General features: G+C 40.1%; 1 protein-coding gene across 3 annotated transcripts in view; it reads left to right on the top strand.

Moving 5' to 3' along the window:
- Positions 1-8,091, top strand: part of LOC127567512 (synaptopodin-2-like) — a 114,332-nt gene extending 106,241 nt beyond the window's left edge. For all 3 annotated transcript variants that reach the window (XM_052010499.1, XM_052010498.1, XM_052010497.1), the window contains one exon: positions 5,058-8,091. In XM_052010499.1, the coding sequence (XP_051866459.1) occupies positions 5,058-5,630 (573 nt within the window). In that variant the 3' untranslated portion in view covers positions 5,631-8,091. The remainder of the gene's footprint in view (positions 1-5,057) is intronic.
- The last annotated feature ends 6,817 nt before the right edge of the window (positions 8,092-14,908 follow it).

The raw sequence follows: 14,908 nt of genomic DNA, 5'->3' as shown, positions 1-14,908 counted from the left end.
TGAGCTACAAAATTTGGTTGTGTGACACTGTTTTTGCATGCTCGAATGCCATTTTGGTTAAACTATGGGTCTGATCTGCACAGGCACTTTTGTAGCACAAGTTGGACATCAAAGGCACTGACAGAATGTGATCACAAATAGAATTACCCTGAGAGAGGAAAAGTGATTTGAACTCTGCAGAGCCATTGTCATTATTCTGTGGCGACACCTCAACAATCCTTGTAACCTGTTGGAACACAGATTGCTGAGGCACCAGTATACTGGACATTTTCAGAGCCTTGATGGCAGCCACCTGAGCTTTCAGTGCAGCACAGGGACTTTGGGTGGCTTCTACATGTGATGCAATGGAAGTTAGCATTGGCCTTCAAGCACTGCACTATTGCAGTGCTAAGCCCTCTGCAAGATTGGTTGTAGACGTCTCCATACTCCATAACAATGCCACACAGGCTTCTTTGTGGGCTTCCAATATGCACCAAACAATCATATTGATCACATCTATTACCTTTCTTCAGTATGTTGTCTAATATGTATTCCCACAAGTTTGGGATTTGTGCTTTCACTTTAACTATCTGTTGTTTACAAATTTAGCTATAGGACTTCCCATTCAATGCATAAAGAAATATGAGTTTTCACATTTCTTTCAGAATGCACACAACTCTCAAGTGTGGTGTGAGGTGTTGCACTTTGGGAGATCAAATGTAAAGGGAAAGTACACAGTTAATAGCAGGATCCTTAACAGCATAGATGTACAGAGGGATCTTGGAGTCCAAGTCCATGGCTCCCTGAAAGTGGCCGCACAAGGTGATAGGCTGGTAAAGAAGGCATATGGCATGCTTGCCTTTATTAGTTGAGCCATTCAGTTCAAGAATCAGGAAGTTATGTTGCAGCTTTATAAAATGCTGGTCAGGCCACATCTGGGGTATTGCATTCAGTTCTGGTGAGAAGGATGTGGAGGCTATTTGGGTGCAGAAGCTATTTGGATGCTTCTTGGATTAGAGAGTATGTGTTAAAACAAGATGTTGGACAAACTAGGGCTGTTTTCTCTGGAGTGGCAGAGCCTGAGGGGAGACCTGACATAAGTTTATAAAATTATGAGAGGCATAGATAGACTAGACAGCCAGTATCTTTTTGCCAGGGTTGAAACGTCTAATACTCGAGGGCATGCATTTAAGGTGAGGGGGGGGGGGAAGTTCAAAGGAGATGTGTGGGACAGGTTTTTTTTAAACATATAAAGTGATTGGTGCCTGGAATGCGTAGCCAGGGATGGTAGTGGAGGCAGATATGACAGAGGTGTTTAAGAGGCTCTTAGACAGGCACATGAATATGCAGAGAATGGAGGGATGTGGACCACGTGCAGACAGAAGGGAATAGGTGACATTAGCCTAATTAGTTTGGTACAACATCATGGGCAGAGGGCCTGTTCCTGAACTGTACTGTTCCATTTTCCACTGGACTAAAGACCAGAGGGTGAGTAGTCATGGCAGGATTTATGATTTAGTGATTAGTCTCACTGAGGGGTGGTTAGGGAGTTGTCAGGGGAAAGGTTGGTGTCATGTAGGCAATTTTAACAGTCTTGCCATGAGTGGCTTCCAAACGAGCTATATTGGAAAGTGAAGTAACATGGTAAGTCTGCAGACCACAGGAAAATTCCCCTATAACTACTAGAGCTAAATTAGGAAAGCTTCTAGTGCTAAGCTTCATGAATGTAATATATTGGGGATTAGTGGGGTGGGTGGGAGAGGTGGGTGCAGATTTTAACTCTATGTAGCATTGATGAGTAGGTAATTAAAATGCCTAAAATGGTTTATCCTCTGATTTCCCAACTGGTTCCTGATGTTCCTGTTTATAACCTGTTCTCCTGAGATGAGAGTATGAAAGCACCTACTTGAAGCTAATGAGATATTTCTTCAGATATGTGAATTGGGAATAAGTAGTCACAGCTGCAATTTAACTCAAACCTGATTGAGGAAACCTTTGTTATGATCCCATCAGGGTAAAATGAGTCAGAAGACAATCAGAACGTGAAGAGATTTTGAGAGGTAAGTTTTTACTTTGTCCTTTGGAACCAGGAAGAGCAGGAAGACACTTCCAGGGCCATATACTTTGGCTTCTATGCCTCAAATGCCCATCACCATTTCCTCCTGTGAGACACTGCTAGAACCCCAATCCCACATCTATCAGTATGTGGCTGGGTGGCCATGAGTGATCAATATTTGCAAGACTAGCAGTTGGTTTAGATCCAATTTAGACTTGAAGTGAAGAGATAACCCGGCAGCCATAGATTCATACTGACAGAGACAGGATTTAAATTACTTCATTCTCATGGTATGTATTGTTGTCACAACATGCCTAGGGTTTTCTGTATTTAAACCAAGTTCAAAGATGCCTAAGAAATGAATATGTTACTAAGCTTTTAATAAATCTACTCAAAGGTCATTTACATACATTTCACAGTCATTGAAACAGGGTTCTCCACATCATCTTATACATTTTATCCCAAATTACTACTGGCCACAAAATGACATTATTCCTACCAATGTGATGGCATAGCAATGATCTACAAGGGTTTCTATTTCAATTAAATTATACGAATAAAACCAGGTTAACAACTCATGATCATTATTATTTTAATATGCAGGGATTTTTCAGAGCTCCGTAGTATGTACTAAAGTAATGAAAAGTTTTCAGGAGCTTTAGAACTTCCGGAAATATAGAGATTGCAATGTCAAGCTATAAAACTGGAATTGGGAAATTGTACTCTTTAATTCATAATACAAAATTTAGCAGGTATTAAGTATGGTATATTCATGTCTTTTATATGCTTTGCTTATTTTGTAATATATCTATAGTTGGTATTATTAAACTTACCACAGACAGGAAATGTGAAATGAAATATAGAAAAATGTGTGAAGGGAATAATATCTAACCTATTTGGAAACAAACTTAAAAATTAAAACAAAGGGAAGATTCGAGTGATTTTCCAATATGTTCCTTGTCCATATATTTACATTCACTCTAACTTCTATGACAAACTTATTAGTACTCAATATGTAAAGATTGGTTCTAATCTTAAACAGAAACATAAATTACTGGAAATACTCGGCAGGTAAGGCTGCATCTGTGGGAAGAAAAACAAAGTCAGTGTTTCAGGTCAGAGACCCCTCATCAGAACTGAAAAGGAGACAAAAGAAACTGGCAAAGCCACAGGCAGGGTGGGGAAGGGGATGTCTCCGAAAAGGTGAAACCAGGATGACCTTGGGGATAAACTGTACACGAAGTTATCTGGTCACTGAGTGGATGGGAGCAGTTAGAGAGTGAGAACATAGACCAAAAGAATGTGGGAGTTGTGATATACAGAGGAGGTCAGGCTGAGAATGTTCTTCACTTCCAGAGGGAGAAAAAAAAGCAAACTGAGCTAATGTTACAGATGGATAATGGATACTGACTGAGAGATCAAGTTACCTTAAGTTGTAGAATTCAATATTGAGTCCAAAAGGCTGCAATGTGCCTGGGCAGAAGATGGGGTGCTGTTCCTCAAGCTTGCATTGGGCCTCACTTGACAGTATAGGAAGCAAAAGACCAATAGGGCAGAGTGGGAGTGGGATGGGGAATTAAAGTGGCAGGCAACGGGAAGCTCAGGTCCCCCCTTGTGGACTGAACTCGGGTACTCCACAAATTGATCATCCAATCTGTGTTTGGTTTCTCCAATGTACTGGAGACAACATTGTGAATATCGAATGCAGTACACTACATTGGAAGAAGTGAAGATGAATTGCTGCTTCACCTGGAAGAAAGGGAGGACGTGAAAGAACAAGTGTTGCACCAAATGCAGTTGCAAGGGAAAGTGCAATAAGAAAGAGGGTGGTTGGTGGGAACAAAAGAGTGGACCAGGGAATCACAAAGGGAACAGTCCCTATAAAATGTTGAAAGGGGAGAAGAATGTTTCAGGTGGCATAAATTGTGGAGAATGATCTGTTGAATGCTTTGGGCTTTGGTGAACATGTCTGTCCTGTGGCTGAAAGGGGTTTGGGAGGTATTAGAGTCTTATACTGCATATGGTAGAGTGGTCGAATGGATTGGGATTGACTGGGGTGGTGGTGGAATCAGAGAGTCAGTGGGGCAGCATACCAGGACCTAGGGCTGGTAATGATGGTGATCTGGACAGAAATTGGTGGGGGAAGGTCATCATTAGGGAGGAGATTAATGCTGCGGCAAAGGTGGGGCTCGGGTTGTTGGGAAGCATGGGTATCCCAGTGTAGCACTGCTCTGTGATGGCCACGTTGTCCCAGGAGAGCCCAATGGCAGGCACTCATGGGTCAATGTGGTTCAAGGTGCTCATTAATTCTCCAAAAGAAACATTGCACAGGGAATGGCATCATCCTGTATGCCCCCACACAGAATTAACAGATGCCTGGAAGTGCATGGTTGAATTTCTGGACAGGCTCGAAATGACCCAGGAAGATGGTTATCGCACTTTGCTCTAAATAAAAAAAAATCAGTTGCTTAATGCTGAAAAAATCATTAAACAATTGTATTTCTGGGCACAATAGTTTGTTTACTCATATTTATTTTAAATCTGCTATCTAGACAGCAGGATGTTCAGTTAATCACAAGGTAACGTGATTTTTAAGTTTGATTAGTAAATCACTATGCATGTGGATAATTCATCTTTGTTCATCAATTACCCATTATCTATATCATACTGTTCATACCAGATACCAATTGAAGGCTGGTGGAAATGAGACAGTGATTCCCCAGACAATGAAAGATGTGTTCTTGTCTTGTATTGGCTATTCCATCAACATTGGTACCCTGAACAATGTTATGCATTCATGGGCCTGGTTCTGAGTGGGTGAAGCACTAGCTTCTTTCAGTGCGGGTTCTTCAGCTTGAGTGCTTTTCAACACAACTGGGAGGTGTATAACTATGTACAGCTATCAGCTGTTGCTATATATCAGTTGCGGAGAACTAGTAGTTGATTACATTGTCAAGGTTTCCGTTGTGCTGTTTTTTACTCTTGTCAATTTTAAATCAGTACTTATTACTTTTACTTACAGATGCAGGCAAGAGATTTCAGACCTATAAAAGCACCAGAAAACCTGCTGTCATATGGGCTTTCTGGACCACAAGCAATGCGGCGGCCAGCTACCAATACATCAGAAAAATTAACACCGCTGTCAGATAAAACCTCATTGAAAAAACTGACTCCATGGGATGCTGCATCACAATCTGCTGTTGGTTCAGTGGAGGATGCGTTTTCCAAGAGAAATATCCAGTCGTCAATAGCAAAGAATATTGTTTCAGCAGCACGTCGAAAAACATTACCTGAACCTCCAGAGGAATGGAAAGCTCGAGTGGCATATGTTCCCCCACTTCCAAGCAGTTACTCTTCTATGGCCACTTTCAATGTCAGAAGACCCTCTAGCATAACATCCTCCCTTAAATCTTCATCCACTCCAGTACCTAGCATTCATGGCAGTTCAATGTACCAACAACCATTAAGTTACCAGCACTCTCTAACTGACTCTGACATGTCCACTGGGAGGTACTCTGATTATGAAACTTCAGGAAAGCAGGTAGCTGGTTCAAATTATAACCCTTATCCACGAGGCTGGAAAAAACAAAGATGAAATGGATGTTTTCTCATGATGAAGATTACAGCATGACTTGTAGTTACAGGGAGAGCGAACTCAAAATTAAAACACAGAATAAGTTGAGAAAAGTGATGTGAAATATTGTTAGACAGAAGAAAGGCATTTTCTGGTGGATATTACTTTTAGTATTAGTTTCCATTGTGATCAGCAGCAAATAAAGTATTTTAGTGCATGCATTTTGGCAAGTTGTCCATACATATTGTTGCACAATATTCATGAAGAATGTTGTACTAAACACAAGGTATTTGCATAAAAAGAGCATGTGATCAATTAATCAGTGTGCTGCAACATTAACTTCATGATATTATTTTATTTAAGTAAACTTACTGCCAGTGGTCTGACAGACAAAAAAAAAGGAACTTCTTATAAGAATGGAACAAGTTTAAACAGTTCTAAATAAGAGTGCCTATTAAATTATACAATCCTGAGCCCACATTGCAAAATTCATAGGATTAGGGAATTATTTAGCCACCACAGTGTATACATACATCTTGGCAAAGTCCAACAGATTTGAAGGATTGAAATTATACAGTAAGATACAGAAACCTGCTGCAGATAGAAGCCAATGGACATCAAAATTTGGGATAGTTTTCATGATTTGGAACACTAACTAACAAGATGTGCTTTCACATGCAAAATTGTTGGTCTACTGTTTCCATCCCTTGTGTGTAGACCTTTATCCATTGCAAAAATAGAAAGGAAAACAAGTGATCCTTTGCCCTCTCAGACAGGCAGTGTGATGTGATAAGAAAGCAATGCGCAACAGTATTTTTTTAGTCTTGGGAAATACACACAATTATATAGACATATTATGGATGTAGCAATTTGTAAATCATAACAGTGTTTGAGGACTTTTCTGGAGAATGGGTAAACAGAGCAGCATGCCAATTAAGTGGTATAAATACATGAGATTTATTCCACTAGGCAAACAGAAATGTTCATTTTGTCTGTTTTATATATACAGTAAATCAATCATTAGACTCATGTTTGTTAAAATAAGCTTAGTATGTTGGACACAAGCTACATCATCATGGTATTGACTATGAAAAATACAAATAAAAATTATATTTACAACTTTCTGCTATCAAAACTAGTCAGCTACAATATACTATACAGAAGTATTTTTATAGGAAAGTCCTATGGCAATACTTATGTTTGACTACAAGAAAACATTTCATCTTAAGTCCTACAAACATGCATTTTTCTTTAACTTCAGTTAACTCTATTTTTGAAACAGAACTAGAGATGAACAGATGAATCCGATAGGACTTTTGCAAATTGTACACAATGTATATTGTTAGGAGGTCTGAGAATTATGTGGGAAGCATTTACAGTACTTAGATTTAGAACAGCTTTGGAAGTGAATGATCAGCATGTGCAATGTGGTTTGAGATGGGAGGTGAGAGCTAAGGAGCATTGGAGAAGTATTTTGTTAGTATGTAGTAAAAGTGATTGATTCAGTGTTATGAAAATTAAATCAAACATTGCTTAAGGTTATGCAAATCAAAAATATACCATCGAGCTATTAACCTGCAGTAAAAGAAAAATCCATGCATCACTCTGCTTTATGAGAAGTCAAACACATTCTAGTACACTTAATCAACTGATGTCTCTATTTTCAAATAATGACAAACATACTGAGTATTTGTGGTATTCTCTGCTTTTATTTAACATAAAAATAAATTACTTCATTCAGTTAAAAGACCAATTAATGTGTCTTACCCTGTAGTATATTGCTTTTGTTTTGGGCTTAAAAAATTAACATTCATCTTCCTTGCTTAATGTCTTAGAACATTATGTAATGTAAGGTACTTCAAGATTAAGATGTTTCAAAAAATGTTAAAAATAACTCAAGACAATACAAAAATGAATTATTTGGCCAGTACTTGAATTGATAGCAATGATCTATATTCTTCCTTTCATTGAAAACAATGGAAACAATGACATGCACTTGAAATTTATACAATCACGACCTTCACACAGTGTTCTATCCTGTCACATTTGCTTTGTTTTCAGCACAATGCCGAGTCATACAAACATTGTTAGTGCAAAGACACAATCCATCAGATAAATAAGAAAAACATGAATAGTTTCTGGTGTCTTTATAATGACTGTATTTTGTGCACTTATTTTGTTATCCTTATGTTACCCATAGCATAGCTTTAATTCAAGTTGTATTATAAAGCTTATATTATTGCATAAGGGAGAACTATATGCCTCAGAACTAGTTACACACTGAATTATTATACATGGCATGTCACATTTTTTAAAGGCAAGTGGGCATATTTTTTGTCTTTTTATTGCAATATTTGTCAATTATTATGCTCATTCAAAAAGTGGCACAAAATGTTCTAGAGCATTTATGTGATTTGCACAATTGACTTACAAAACCCTGTTCTACTACAGAAGTGCTTCAAAATAAAATTTCTTGTTGCCATATCATTGTTGAAAGAATCTTTTTTGAAAAAAAATTGTATGTGCTATTTTAATTTTGCAGTCACAAACTTTCAAAAGCTGATATAAAAATTCATACACTCGTTCACTTTTCAAAAGCAACTTTGTTTTCAATTAAAATGGTTTAGTTTTTAATTTTAGTAATTTAATGACTTAAATATTTTTGAATCAATGTCAAATACCAGAACAATTACATTTGACTTTGAGCTTTATATACTAATAAAAAACACTTTTGGATACAGCCACTGGTTTGTAAAGGGCAATAATTAGTTAGGGCCACTTGAAGCCACTGAGTCTTTCTGGAAGGTACATTAGGATAGACCACAAGATAAGCCAGAATTGAACCATAGAACAATACAGCACAATATAGGCCCTTCGGCCCACCATGTTGTGCCGAACTTTAAACCACGCCTAAGACTATCTAACCCCTTCCTCCCACATATCCCCCTATTTTAAATTCCTCCATATGCTTATCTAACAATCTCTTGAACTTGACCAATGTATTAGCCTCCACCACCACCTCAGACAGCGCATTCCATGCACCAACTACTCTCTGGGTGAAAAACCTCCTTCTGATATCTCCCTTGAACTTCCCACCCATTACCTTAAAGCCATGCCCTCTTGTATTGAGCATTGGTACCCTGGGAAAGAGGTGCTGGCTTCCACTCTATCAATTCCTCTTAATATTTTGTATATCTCTATCACGTCTCCCCTCATCCTCCTTCTCTCCAATGAGTAGGGCCCTAGCTCCCTTAGTCTCTCCTCATAATCCATACTCTCCAATCCAGGCAGCATCCTGGTAAATCTCCTCTGCACCCTTTCCAACGCTTCCACATCCTTCCTATAATGAGGCGACCAGAACTGGACACAGTACTCCAAGTGTGGTCTAACCAGAGTTTTGTAGAGCTGCATCATTACCTCGCGGCTCTTAAACTCGATTCCACAACTTATGAAAGCTAACATCCCATAAGATTTCTTAACTACCCTAGCCACCTGTGAGGCAACTTTCAGTGATCTGTGGATATGAACCCCCAGATCCCTCTGTTCCTCCACACTACCCGGAATCCTGCCATTTACCTTGTACTACACCTTGGAGTTTGTCCTTCCAAAGTGTACCACCTCACACTTCTCTGGATTGAACTCCATCTGCCACTTCTCAGCCCAGCTCTACATCCTATCAATATCCCTCTGCAAGCTTTGACAGCCCTCCACACTATCCACAACACCACTGACCTTTGTGTCGTCTGCAAACTTGCTAACCCACCTTTCTACCCCCTCATCCAAGTCATTAATAAAAATCATGAAAAGCAGAGGTCCCAGAACCGATCCTTGTGGGACACTACTAATCACTGCCCTCCAATCTGAATGCACTCCTTCCACCACAACCCTCTGCTTTCTACAGGCAAACCAATTCTGAATCCACACGGCCAAACCTCCCTGGATCCCATGCCCTCTGACCTTCTGAAGAAGCCTACCATGTGGAACCTTGTCAAATGCCTTACTAAAATCCATGTATACCACATCTATTGCACTGCACTCGTCAATCTGCCTGGTCACCTCCTCAAAGGACCCTATCAGGCTTGTGAGACAAGATCTTCCCTTCACAAAGCCATACTGGCTGTCCCTAATCAGTCCATGATTCTCTAAATGCTCATAGATCCTATCTCTAAGAATCCTTTCCAACAGCTTGCCCATTGCAGACGTAAGGCTCACTGGTCTGTAATTCCCTGGACTATCCCTACTACCTTTTTTGAATAAGGGGACAACATTTGCCACCCTCCAATCCTCCGGTACCATTCCCACGGACAACGAGGACTCAAAGATCCTAGCCAATGGTTCAGCAATCTCCTCCCTCCTCCCTGGCTCCAGTGTTTCTTGCCACTTACCAATCTGTCCACATATATGGTCGAGGCTCAGGTATTAAGAATTGGCACATGGGTGATGTGGAAGAGTGGCTGATAATAGCACTCTGTTGAAAGGGTAATATGGCATGAGTCAGCATCATAAAGGAAAGAAGACTAGAAAATGAATAAAGCAAGAATAAACTGCACAATTCATTGATAAAGCCAAATTCTTTTCCTTTTAGCCTGACTTCATTTTGATCACATGTGCAAGTCCATTGACGCACATCAGACTAGTATGCCTAGAAATTCTTCTCTATGTTAAACTGGTGATTTCTGGTGACCCAAAGCATGCCTTATGTGTGGGTCTCCTAAGAAAATAGAATTAGCCTTGGATGACTGAAAGTGCACAGGAGCCTACCTTCACAAGTTCTGCAATGGCACAACTAGCATAGAAACTTAGGATGTCGTTAAGAGAGTAAAGTACTAGTAAGGAAGAGCCGCTGGGACCTTGAAGATTGAATTGGGGTTAAATGTGTTTGGGGGTGGGGGGGAGTGGTAGATCGGGTTTTAAGTGCGAGGAGTGAGGGATGGTAAGGGACCTGAAAGAAATCCATAGTAAGGGAGTTCTGTGAATGGAGATGTGGTGGATGAGCTAGATATATAGATATTGTGGAGGGGGCCTGACTGTCAGTCAGACTCCATCTTTGACTTGGTCAAGCAAGTCCCTTTTAACCTTTGCTGAAGCAGGCCTCATGAGTTCTGAAGACCTATATAAATGGCCCATTTGTTGAGCAGCCTTTGACACTGCTGCCCAAGTCTGGATGTCTCCATGTATAAACCATTATGGATGGAGAAATCTGGATCAATTTCATATTGTATGAGAACAACTCATGATGTACTTGAACCTGTTTTGCAACTGGGTTTTTGGTTAAAGTGGACACAAATTTGGGGCTGCAGAAGAGAATTTCTGGGACATGGGAGTTCCACTTTTTAAACTGCAGCTTCTCATTTTAGAGCTTCTTTTCCTGATATCCTGTTGAAATAACCTATTCTGTCAGGTGTACTCAAAATATATCAATCTCTGAGAAATAAATAATGGAAAATATGAACTTCATATAGCTTTGTTCTCATATAAAAACAATTCTAAGTCACCTCACAGAGGTGTGAAAGAAAAGAAATGGATGCTAAACAAAATATGAAGCTTGTAGATACACCTAATGCCCTGTGAAAAAGGAAATTTTAAGGAGGATCTTGAAGAAAGACAGAGATGCAGGGAACATTATGGAGTAATTGGTAGAGAGCTGGATGTAGATAAAGGCTGTAGGGTGAAAGATGAATGGTAGGTGGGTGAATTACAGAGAGGACAAAGGGTAGGGGGGCCACAATGACACATCAGTTGTCCTATCTCACAGCTCTAAGGAATGGGTTTGATTCTGATATCTGGTGCTGTCTCTGAAGAGCTTCCATATTCTTTCCATGACTGTATGGGTTTCCTCCAAATGCTTTGGTTTCCTCCCTTATCTCAAAAATGTGCTGGGAAGTTAATTAGCTACTGCAAGTTCCCTGTGGTAGAGATTCAAAGGTGAGTTGATGGATATGTTTGAGATAGAATACATTACAGGATCACAGGAACATAAGAAGAGGTGGAAAGGGATTAATGGGAATGTTCCCCTGGAGAAATGGATCAAGTGGGCCAAATAGTCTCCTTCTGTATTTTAATGAGTATAAGATAAAAGGAAGTGAAGGCTAAGGTCTTGAAGGTTGGGAAACACGAGGATAAAGTATAAACTTGGGAGACTGGAGATTAGAAAATAATAGAGACTGCTGTGATGGAACTTGGTCCTGTGAGATATGATACATGCAATAATGTATTAGATGTACTAGTGGTTATAGAAACCGAAATAACGGAAGCTAGAAGTGACACATTCAAGGCTGAAGATGTAATCAGCAGATAGTTTGGGACAGGGATGGAGGTTGAGTAGATTATGGAAGTGAAAGAGGACTGTAAACTAAGTAAATTAAATGGCACAGTATTTTAGAGGAAAGGTTAATGAGCTTGTTTATGGTAGGGAGGTTTTCTCTGAAGTAAAATTTCTTAATAAGAACAAGTAGCATGGGAAGTTCTTCCCTCATAATGGTTTATTAACCTTAGATAATAAATCATCACGAGTATGGAGTACATATATCAGAATTTGAATCAATCAAGACAACTCTTGTGAACTCTATAATTATGGATTAGTTCCTTTACCAGGGAACAGGCTGCTTGCCTGCCCTCTTGCATGGAGAGAGTAGGGTCGGGGAGCACAAGACATGTAGAAGAGATATAAATGAAGAGTTATGGAGTTATTCAGCATGGAAACCGGCCCATTGGCCTAACTCGTCCACACCGACTAAACTAATCCCATACGCCTGACTTTGGCCCATATCCCTCGACACCTTTCCTATCCATGTTCCTGTCTAAATGTCTTTTAAACATTGTAATTGTATCCACCTCTACCACTTTCTCTGGCAGCTCATTCCATGTACCCACCATCCTCTGAACAATTTGTCCCTCAGTTCCCTTTAAATTTTCCCCTCTCACCTTAAAGCTATGTATTCTAGTTTTAGACTCCCCTACCCTGTGAAAAAGACTGTGAACATTCACCTTATCTACACAGCTCTTGATTTTATATCCCTTTATAAGATCACCCCATAGCCTCCTACATTTCAGAGGAAAAAGTGCCAGCCTATCGAGTCTCTCCTTAAAACTCAAGCCCTCCAGTCCTGGTAACATCCTTGAGAATCTTTTCTGCACCCTTTCCAGCTTAATGACATCCTTCCTGTATCGTGGCAACCAGAATTACACACAACACTCCAAGTACATTCCCACCCATGTCTTGTACAGCTGTAACATGGTGTTCCAACTCTTGTACTCAGTGGCCTGACCAATGAAGGCAAGCATGCCAAAGACCTTCTTCACCACCCTGTGTACCTGTGCCACCACTTTCAGGGAACTATGTACTTATACCCCTAGCTCTCTCTGTTCTACAATACTCTCCAGGCCCCTGCCATTTACTGTGAAAATCCTGTCCCGGTTTAACTTACCAAAATGCAACACTTCACATCCATCCGCGTTCCTTGGCCCACTTTCCCAGTTGGTCTAGATCCTGTTGTAAATCTTAGATAACCCTCTTCACCGTCCACTATACCACCAATCCCTGCAGCACACCACTGGTCACAGGCTTCCAATCTGAAAAACAACCCTCCACTCCCATCCTCTGACTCCAACTATGAAACCAATTTTGTATCCAATTGGCTTGCTCACCCTGGATCCCATGTGATCTCATCTTCCAGATCCGCTTACCGTGGGACCTTGTCAAAGGCCTTGCTAAAATCCAGGTAGACAACATGTACCACCCTGCCTTTGTCAAGCCTCTTGGTCACCTCTTCAAAAAACTCAATCAAATTTGTGAGACACAATTTCCCACACACAAAGCCATGCTGATTATCCCTACTAAGTACTTGCCTTTCCAAATGCATGTAGATCCTGTCTCTTGGAATCCCCTCCAGTAACTTTACCACTACTGATGTTAGGCTCACTGGTGTGTAGTTTCCTGGCTTGTCCCTGCAGCACTTCTTAAATAAAGGAACAACATTAACCACCCTCCAGTCTTCTGGTACCTCACCTGTGGCTAATGATGATACAAATATCTCTGCCAAGGCCCCAGCAAGTTCTTCCCTGGCTTTTCACAATGTCCTAGGATACACCTGATCAGGCCCTGGGGATTTATCCACCTTTATGCGTGTTAAGACTGGAATCCATTCGCTAGGACTGTTGAGCAAATAGTAGTTAAAGAAAAACTATAAAATAGAATGAAATGGAGATTTAAATAAAACGTTCCAATTTCTTGTCACACAAAATTTCAGCAATATAGTATAACTCCTTCATATCATTGAACACACAATATCCTTCCAAATTAATGTATGTCTACTGCCAGTTCATCAGTAGGATGACTAATTTATTATATGTCTCTGATAGAAGTTGATAGGTAACAGTAAAAGTAATTGGAAAGTTGTCAGTTACATTTCACAAGGAAAATTCATGCTGTACGTCTCTGAACATGGGCATGGCTGATAGGTTTAACATTTACTGTCCTTCCCATATTACCCTTGAGAAAACTATTGTACAAGCCATCAGTTTGCCAGGCCACTTCAGAGAGCAGTCACCTTATTGTACCTGATTGTGCTAAATCCGGCTCACTGCCCACACCCTGTAGCTACACCTATATTTTTGTGGCCTTGCATCATCCTCACAAATTCACTGCTACATCCGTCCCACAAGATGGAACAGTCCATGAGTCATGACTAGGCTTCAGGCAGCTGATTCTGAAGCCCCATCCCAGGACTCTCCTGTCACAGGCCAAAAACTTGCTTTTAAATCTTTGATTATTAAAAACCATTTTAAAAAAGCAAACATATTTAAGATAAAAATATTTAAAAGAAGCTAAAAGTAATTAAAACCATCAAAATCAAGTAAAGTAGGAAAAAACACTAGCACCTAATGTTTCATATAAGTTTGGCTGCCCCATTCACATAAATGAGGCTGTGTTATGTAAGCCCGCCATCTGAGGCATAGAGCTGATCAGCCAGGTGCAAGGTGCATCAGCCCTTGTGGCTTGATCTGATGTTTGTAGCCACCAGCTTGAATCACATCAAATACTGAAGATAGCCTAGATGTGGGGACTTCATGTGATGAAGCACTGTACATGAACTGTCTGGTAGCTCACACTGTTGTCATCATGACTCTGGATACCATTGTTTAAAGGGGCTTTAAGGGTGTGACACCTCAGCAATTAAGAGAAGATAGTGCAAGACTGTAAAGGATTTCAAGACAAATTAAGAACATGGGGATAGGGTACGGTTGATAGAAGTTCCTCAGTATTATTAAAAAGGAAAACAATTGATGAGATCATGAAA

Source organism: Pristis pectinata, chromosome 2, assembly GCF_009764475.1.
Source record: "Pristis pectinata isolate sPriPec2 chromosome 2, sPriPec2.1.pri, whole genome shotgun sequence".
Classification (NCBI taxonomy): Eukaryota; Metazoa; Chordata; class Chondrichthyes; order Rhinopristiformes; family Pristidae; genus Pristis; species Pristis pectinata.
The sequence above is the reverse complement of the archived record's forward strand: the minus strand, read 5'-3'. Positions and strand labels throughout refer to the sequence as shown.